The sequence below is a fragment of the Muscardinus avellanarius genome, assembly GCF_963383645.1.
Source record: "Muscardinus avellanarius genome assembly, chromosome: 16".
Taxonomy (NCBI): domain Eukaryota; kingdom Metazoa; phylum Chordata; class Mammalia; order Rodentia; family Gliridae; genus Muscardinus; species Muscardinus avellanarius.
Genome location: NC_137802.1, coordinates 48,785,643 through 48,794,737, shown reverse-complemented (window position 1 = coordinate 48,794,737; position 9,095 = coordinate 48,785,643). Strand labels below are relative to the sequence as shown.

The window sequence follows — 9,095 nt, the reverse complement described above, 5'->3', positions numbered from 1 at the left end:
AGATGCTGACTCTGACCTCAGCGTCTGGCCTTTGAGGCACGCAGTGGTGTTCTGTTCACTCCCGGTGTCCATCCGGTGTGACTCCTGCTCCTCCCAAATGTCCCAGATTCCTACAGGTCCTGCTTATTTTATTTTATTTTTTATTTTTATTTTTGTGTGTATTTACATTGGATTAAAAAAAAATAAAGGTGTAATAAATGCCACTGAAAACTTCACCTCTTACTTCTGCCTGTTCCTCAAACTGGTTTCTGGTCTTTGTCCAAAACTCTCAGAAAATCCACCCTGGAAATGGGGTGGGAGCTGCTTCAAGGGCCCCCCTGACTAGGAGACTGGCTTCTAGGCCCTGCCCTATACCATCTGGACCACTCCGGAGGGCACGGGTCCCTGGTGTGCCAGGACCGGGAGCTCCTGGCTGGGCCTAGGCCTAGGGGAGGCGGTGATTGGATCCATGGAGAAGCAGGAAGGATCCGGAGGAAAAGCCCAGGAGTTATCTAGGTAGAGCTGGAGGCAGATGGACGTGCATGCTGTCCTACCTTCACGAAGCAGTGCTATTGCCCCGAAGACCTGGTATGGCCCAGGGAACAGTAGGTTTTTCTCCTTCCTTGGCCATACAGTGCAGGTCTGGGAGAGTCTGGAAGGGACATGGAGGACCCAGGGTTTCTTTGAACTTGTGGTTCTCCTGAGATGTGATTATGGAGAAGAATTCAGACATTTAGCAGTTCACACTGTATAATTTATGGTTTTTTTTTTTTATCGAATTACTCTTTACATAACCTTTAGATCAAAACCATAAAAAGCAAATAGTACTACACCTTTATTCCACAGAAAATCTTTCTAATGAGAGAGACCAGCAAGTGGGGGTATAGCTCAGTGGTAGAGCATTTGACTGCAGATCAAGAGGTCCCCGGTTCAAATCCGGGTGCCCCCTCTGGGCCCTAGGCTTTTTTACATCTGTTAATGTGCCCATCCACCTTTTAAATGCGGTTTAGCAAACCCGGAGTGAGGCAGAGAGAGCCCCGTAGCCAGCACCCTCTCTTTTTACAGGCAGGTGAGGAAGGAATCCTGGGCCTTGCCAGGCGCTGAGTGTCTGTCCACGGTCGGTCTGCAATGCTTGCGTGGCCGAGTGACTCTGGCTTTCCTCTGGAGGACGCAGTCAGCCATCTCGAGAGACGGCGGGGTGCAGGCGAGCGCACCCCAGGTGATGGTGACCCCGACGGCTCTCCCTCCGGGAGGAGCTGAGCTTCTGAGAGCTGGGCTTGGGCTGGGGAAGGACCTCCGGGAGACGCCGCGTGAGCTTGTGGAAGGAGAAAGAAGTCGAAGAGCTGTCCGAAGGCCTGGAAAAAAGGGACCCGTGTCGAGGAACCCCGCGGAGTGTGGACCTCTGAGGATCTCCAAAGACTCCCGCTCCACACCTTCTGAGTGAAACTTTCTTACACCATCAGTAGGAATCTTTAGCTCAGAGCTTCAGGAATCATCCCCGACTTCCAAGCGAGTAATCTGGAATTTCCATTCCATTTCCTTAGGGAACGCGAAATCCCACTTCCCTTTCCTTTTGGTAAGGACGGTACAGCGCCTGCGTAGGAGTGGAACTAAGGAGCTTTCAGCGCCCGCTCGCCAGCAGAGGGGGTATAGCTCAGTGGTAGAGCATTTGACTGCAGATCAAGAGGTCCCCGGTTCAAATCCGGGTGCCCCCTTCCTTGCTTTTTCTTAGCTACAATTTTCTTCAAAGCTGTTTCTTTGAAATAAGCGTTGACATTTCCTTCGCCGCCTCTCTTTCGGACACTGTAGGAGCGGGAGAGAGTGACAGACACTGGGATCATCTAGAACAATGACTCACAAAATGTCCCGGGACCAGCAGCAGCACCTTGGTCTGCGTTAGAAAGGCGGATACTGTAGTCTAACCCTCTCCCAACTAATCCCAGCCTTTGGGAGGCTGAGAACGGAGGATCGAGGTTCGTGGACAGCCTCAGCTACTTAGTGAGGTCCCCTGCAACCTGTTTTAAAATAAAGAATAAAAAAGAGTGCAGGGGGTGTAGCTCGGAAGTCGAATGGCCCTGGGTTTCATCCCCGGTACCGCAAAAAAAAAAAAAAAAAAAAAAAAAAAAGGAAAAGCAATGCAGATCCTTGGGCCTCATTCTAGACCGGCGAATTAGAAACTTGGGGATGGAGTCCACCATTCTGCGTTTTAATGAGCGCTACAAGTGATTCTGATGTATGTTCAAATATTTGAGGTTTACAGTTTTTAAAAACGAGCAGGTCGTTTTCTTTTAAATTTTCCAAGTTGCTGCTTCTGCCCGCGTCCTATACGTCAGATCGCGGGTACCCCAGACCTGGGCATGTACGAAGACACTGAGCCGGGGCTGGAAGTCCATCCTGGGATCTGTCACTCGGACCTCGGAGGAGCTAGCGCGGAGGAGGTGGGGACCCTCGGGACCGAGCGGAGGTCTGCAGGGCGCCTGCGCAGCACAGCTGCAGCCTGAACCGTAAAATAGGAGCGGTGCTGCTCCACGCGTGGCCACTGGAGGGCAGTAGGAAGCCGCCGCTGGAAACCGCAGCCCATTTTATTTCACTTGTGCTGCGGGCCTGTTGGGATTTAAGTAGACATTACCTTGTCCCATAGCAAAGGGATAGAGGGGTGTAGAGCTGAAGGAGATCGTCTCTAGGATCCTGAGTCGTCTCTGATCTGGGGTCAGAGGAGGGAGGAATCAGGATTCTTTGGGATCTTTGGGACCAGGGAACCTTTAGTTCTTGTTCCCTTCCTCAGTTCCAGGTCACCTTCCTCCTCCAGCCCACACAGACCCCAGGCCCAGCTGTACGCCTCCTTCTGCAGGCTTCTCCTTTGAAGCTTGGCGTCCATACACATCCTCTCCGGGCCCCTCTGGTGCCTAGGCCCCAGCTCTGTGGACACCAGGGAGCCCCAAATCTCTGCCCTCTCGGGCCCCTGCTCCTTGCGATCCCATAAAGTAGGTCAAAGGCACCTCCATGTCCTGACCTGATTCCCTGCCGTCTTATTAAATCTCCTAAATTGCAGGTATTTTTATTCTGTCCTGGAAGTTAAAAAGGCTGATCGGTCTATCCCCAGAGCCTGGTAGAAAGTGGCTGCGGCGGGAGAGAGCCGCTGGTTTTGAGGATGGCCTGGGTTTGGCCTGAGCAGCCTCCAGAGAGGGCTGTGCTTTCTCAGGGGGTGGGGGACCAGGCTATTTGGGGATAAGGGTGAGCCAGGCCCCTCCACGCCAACGGCTACTGAAATAGGTGTGGAGGGGCCGGGGGCAAGGAGAAGCTGGGGGTCTTGACTGCCAGGGGCGATGCGTGTGTGTGTGTGTGTGTGTGTGTGTGTGTGTGTGTTGCGGTGCACGTGTAAAACATCGAAACCCACAGACTCCATAAGTGTCTCAGAAAGCCTCATAGTCTGGGGGATGGGGTGGTGGCAGGAGCCGTGGCCTAGGCAGGGGTGCTTCTTGGGGTCCCCCTCAGGTCTTCTCTCTAGACTTTCCCCAGGGGAGCAGAGGAGAGAGGGGAAGGGAAACAGCCAGCCGCGCAGGGAGGCTGAAGCTTTCTCTAGGCGTCCCCCAGCCCCGTCCTGGGGTCCCTGCTGGTTCCCTGTACACCCCCCCCCCCCCAATGTGCTGCACCCTGGGAGCTGGGAGGCTGGGAGGCTGAGAGGCTGGAGGACTGCGAGGCCGCGAGGCTGGGAGGCTCCCGCGCCCGCCCCGCCCCGCCCTCCTCTCCCCCCGGCTGGGTCCCGGGAGGCCGCCCGGCGGCTCTGCTGGCTGCCGCCCACTCGCGCTCCCGCCGCTCCCGCGCCCCGCGGCTCCGCGCCGCCCGCCGGGACCCCGCGCCCTCGGCCCCCTCCTGGCCAGTGGCCGCCCGCGCCCCGGCCGGGGCGGGTCCTGGCGCCACCATGCGGGGCGAGCTCTGGCTCCTGGCGCTGGTGCTCAGGGAGGCTGCCCGGGCGCTGAGCCCCCAGCCCGCTGCAGGTAGGACTGGCCGGCGGGCGGCGGGGTCGGGGCAGGTGCGGCCGCGAGGACTGTCCGCAGGAGGCCGGGGTGGGGGGCCGGGGGCAGCTGAGCGGGACCCCACTTTCCCAAACCCTCCGGGGGTGGGAGGGGGAGAAGCATCGCTAGCGAGGTCCCGGCTCTGCTCCCGGGTGGAAGGACCCGGAGGGACCGGGAGCCACGGGCTCGGGCCGGGGGCACCGTGGGAGAGTTTAAGGGACCCCCGCCGCCACAGGCGAGGCTGGACTCTTGTGAGAAGGGGTCCCGTGCGTCTGCCTTCCCATTCTCCCCCCTACCAGCTGACCCAGGTGGGCCGGGCTTGGGGCTGGATGGGGCCCCTCCTTCCCAGCCAGGGGATGGACCCCCAAACCAGGGGATGGCGGGTACCCAGCCGCTCTCTCTGGGCAAGCACAGCGGCCCACCTGCGCTCCCCGGCCCGTTTGGTACCAGAGAGGCAGAAAGGAGTACTTTGCCGTCCCCCCCACCCCCAGGGTCCTCCTATCACTCCCGCGGGTTCTGCCCTGGTGGCCTGGGTCCTTCAGCTGCTCTGGTTCCGGGGGAGGGGGCTTTCATCCTTCACACTCCTCTTCCCCCATACCAGATTTCCCAAATCATCTCACCTACCTGGAAGTTCCTTCTGAGCTCTACCCTGAACCCCCTCATGTTATAAAGGACTTTTCTTTTAGCATGTAGTTCATGTTCTCCTTTCTGTTCATGCACCCAGACTTTCTCTGGGGTTGAGGAAAGGGGTAAGTTGCAGCCAGGGCTCTTGATGGAATCGGGGAGATAGATCTGTGTATCATGGCCTCGGGGCCTGTCAAGTGGGGTGAGGGGAAGGGTTATGCACTGGGATGCTGTATCTGGGCTGCTGGGTCTCAGGGGTGTGCCGGCATCAGGCGCAGGGTGTCAGGGACTGTGTTCTTCATTTTAATGGCTCCAGCGTGGAGTTGAGAAGGGGACAGGGCAGTGGATGTGGTGTCCAGCAGTGTTCAGGGAGACCACACAGATTGTGACCAGCGGCGGGGCTTCTGGTCTTACCACTTTACTTGCTGTGTGACCTCGGGCAAGTTATTTTTCTCTCTGGGTCTATTTCTATACTTATAAAAGTGAGGCTCAGCCAGACGTGGTGGTGCACATTTGTAATCCCAGTACCTGGGAGGCTGAGACAGGAGGAGCCCAGGTTCACGGCCAGCCTCAGCTACTGAGTGAGCCTCTCTTCAACTTTGGTGGTACTGGGAATAGAACCCAGGGGCCTTCTACCTCCGGGCTATAATCTCAGACCTATTTATTTTATATTTGGAGACAGGGTCTCTTAAACCAGCTGAGGCTGGCTTCGAACCCGCACGATCCTCCTGTCTCAGCCTCCCAAGCGCGGGGATTGCAAGCGTGCGCCACTACGCCCGGCTCTCTCTCTTCAACTTTGAAACAGTGAGACCCTGCTTCAAAATAAATAAGATAATAAACAAGAGCCGGGCGTGGTGGTTCATGCTTGTAATCCCAGCCCTTGGGAGGCTGAGACAGGAGGATCTCACAGGTTCAAAGCCAGCCTCAGCTACTTAGTGAGGTTCTCAGCAACTTAGTGAGACCCTGTTTCCAAATAAAATATAAAATAGGTCTGGGAGTATAGCCTGGAGGTAGAAAGCCTCTGGGTTCCACCCCCAGTACCCCCCCCACACACACACAGAATAATAGGTGTAGCCTGGAGGTAGAATGCCCCTAGACTCAATCCTCAGCACCAACCAACCAACCAACAACCCCCTGGCGAGGGTCCTCCTTGGGTCCCTACCTGTGGGATCTGAACTGGGATGCCTCATCTGGCAACTGGGGCAAGAGGACGAGGAGTTGGGAAGGCCCCGGAAGAACTGACGGCTGGGGAGACGTGATGGATGAGCAGGAACAGGAGAAAGGTCTATTTATCAGGAGGAAGGTTTATTTATCAGGAGAAAGGTTTATTTGTGGAGCAAAATGGCCGTGGCTGAGAAAATTGTCCCAGGGGGAGCCCCATGGCCCGAGGGGAGCCCCATGGCCCGAAGGAGCAGGTCCAGGCCTTCAAGGGTTGCAAGAGGCTGGAGAATACCAGGGGTCTGCTCACAAAGGGCCTCCCATCAGCTGGAGCAGCATGTGCTGAGAAAGGAACCCCGTTGGACAGCTTCTTGGACCTGCTGTGTGGGAGACTGACTCCAGGGCACGAAGGTGGGGGCCCCTAGACATCCTGAGAGTGAGGCCTTGGCCTGGATGGTGTGGTGGCCACCAAGCTGATGGGCGGTATGAGGGTGGCTTGGCCTAGCTCTGGGTGGCAGCACTGGGCCTCCTGCGGTCAGCTCACTGCCTCTTACCCTAGAGCAGGGCGGTGCCAGGCGAGGGTGCTGGGGCACCTCTCCTGGGCCCTCCCCCTGTGTGCTGGGGCACACAGTCCTCCAGGGCAGCCCCCAGGGAACTTTCCAAGAACACTGCCCGCAGGCCAGTCCTGCCCCGGCTGCCTGGCACCTCGGGGAACAGGTAGGGCTTTGCTGGTCACTTCTCACTGCGGCCACTGTGGCTCTGAGCAGGCTCCAGACCCACCGGCTGTGTCCAGATCCTGATACAGACTGGTTGTGTGACCTTGGGAGGGTCCTTAATGTCCTCGTGCCTCAGTTTCTCTATTGGCAAAACAGACCTAAAACTAGCACCTATCTCCTGAGGTTGCTGTGGGGGTCAAGTGAGTTAACATGTGTAAAACATTTCCAGCCGGGCATGGTGGCGCACGCTTGTAATCCCCGCACTTGGGAGGCGGAGACAGGAGGATCGCGCAGGTTCGTAGCCAGCCACGATGGTTTAAGAGACCCTGTTTCAAAAATATAAAATAGGTCTGAGAGTGTAGCCTGGAGGTAGAAGGGCTTCCAGGAAGCCCAGTACCACCAAAAAAAAAAAAAAAAAAAAAAAATCCAAACTAGGCGTAGTGGCACAGGCCTACAATCCTTATACTTGGGAGGCTGAGACAGAAGGATAGTAGGTTCAAAGCCAGCCTCAGCAACTTAGCCAGCCCGTTTCCAAAGGGGGGCGCGGGGATAGGGCTGGGGTATAGTTTAGAGGTAGAACGTCCCTGGGTTCAACCCTCAGCACCACAGAAAGCAAAAAGAAAAAGAAATAAAGCTCTTGCAACTGTGCCAGCCCGAAGTAGCCGTTTCTAAGTCAGCTACAGTGGTTCTCACCGATGCTGCCGTTACAATGTCGGGTTACACCAGACAGAGCCACGGGTGAATGAAAGCTCGTGTTCTGGAAGCTTCCTGACCTCGCATATGCGTGGGACTCTCACGTGCATTAGCGTAGACTGGGCGCTGGGAGGCAGAGGCGGCTGGGGCCAGGCTTTCGGTGGGTTTTGTGGGCATGCGCACTGCGCGCTCGCATGACAGCAGCCAGCTGCTTTGGTTCCTTGGTGGGTTGAGCGGTGACGTCCTATCCCAGCCATGTGGGAGGAGGAAAGGAGACAGATGTGCAGAGCGGGAGGGGAAGCTTCGGGCGCTCGGGGAGGGCAGGCTCCTGCAGGCCTTCCCCCCTATCTACCCCGCCCTGCGCATGGTGTGGACTCTGTGCCCCGACCCCGGCCTGGAGCCCTCCCTTTATAAAACCTCATTTTTAGTTGGGCGCCATGGCGCACGCCTATAAGCCCAGTACTTGGGAGGCTGAGAGAGGGGATCACAGGTTCACGGCTAGCCTCGGCAATTCAGCAAGCCTCTCAGCAATTGAGACCCTGTTCCAAAATTAAAAAAAAAAAAAAAGAAAGGGCTGGGGGTGTAGTTCAGAGGTAGAATGCCCCCGAGTTCAGTCCCCAGCACCAAAAAAAGAACAGAAACAAAAACAAAAATACTCCCCCAAACCCTGAAAAACAAACCTCATTTTTCTTTCTCAACGGATGGCAGAGGCAGCCTGCTCTGAGGCCAAGGGCGCCACCCTCTCATCCTCATGAGCAATGGGAGCTGACGCTTGCAGAGGTGAAGCCACTGTGCCACTTGTGGTGACAGCCTGGATGGAGAGGCACACCCCGGCGTGTCCTCCAGGCTTCCCTTCCTGACCCCGGCCCGGCCTCAGGCTCCACCAGGGACACCTGCCTCTGGTGGGCGTCTCACTCTTATGGGTGCCCTTGGCAGCCCCATGCACTAGTTCTCAGCACCCTCCTTTCCTGCCGCCCAGGCCCCAGGAGGCCCAGGAGCCGCATTGCAGCCCAGCACAAACAGTTCTGTCCCTAGCTGCGGCCCGCCCTCGAGGGGCAGGGCAGCCCTGGCGTGGGGTCCAGCCCTGGGCAGTCTGCCTTCCTAGCACCGGGCTCCAGGCCATCCGTGGGCAGCGTGTGGAAGGGGACTGGGGACTGCCCCTCTCCCTACGTTTTCCAGAAGCATCTGGTTGTGATTAGGTAATAGAAGTGTGAGGGACCCGGCAGGGGGCCAGCAGCACCAAGGCCAACAGTGACTTAATTGAATAAAATGTCTTATGACAAGCCGGAGCTCCACAGCAGCAGCCTGGCCTGGTCCTGGCCCAGCTCTGACCTTGCTGCCTGCCTCCCACGCGGCACCGTATCCTCCATTATGCAAGGACTGAGCATAATGTTTAGGCTTTGAAGAAGGTGGAGACAGTCCTGGAAGCCCCTGGAGCGGGATGGGTCAGCCAGAGGAGGAGAATGCATGGGTCTGCAATTTGATGAAGTTCACAGGTGAGGAATATCTTATCCATCTACCCATCTGATAGTCTCTGTCTCTTATCCAGTGTAGATGTGATAATTGGAATGACAATACGAGGCACAGCTTTAGGAGCAAACATCTTTCAGAAATGGAAAATAAAAATGCTTTTTATATCACTTAGAGTTAATTTAACAACATCAAGGAAACTGGAGCGAATACTGAGTCTTGGAATGGCTGCCCTGGAGCGACCATTCTCTAATCCTGTGCCCGTGGCAGACATTGCTAATCGATCATGACACTCTTTCTGCTACAGGCAAATGAAGCCCCAGAATTCTTCTCAATTAGAGTGCTCCTGGAGATGGCCTTTAAGAAACCTATTTGACATCCTTAGTGGTACTGAACCCTCTTGTTTTGTGGGGAAAGTGACTTTCCCCAGATGTTCAAA

At 56.3% G+C, this 9,095-nt stretch overlaps 1 protein-coding gene across 1 annotated transcript in view; it reads left to right on the top strand.

The window, feature by feature from the left end:
- Positions 1–3,901: 3,901 nt before the first annotated feature.
- PLXDC1 (plexin domain containing 1) overlaps positions 3,902–9,095 on the top strand; it is a gene marked incomplete at both ends in the record, with an annotated part of 60,873 nt that continues 55,679 nt past the window's right edge. The window contains one exon of the mRNA XM_080713535.1: positions 3,902–3,977. Within this exon, the coding sequence (XP_080569661.1) occupies positions 3,902–3,977 (76 nt within the window). The remainder of the gene's footprint in view (positions 3,978–9,095) is intronic.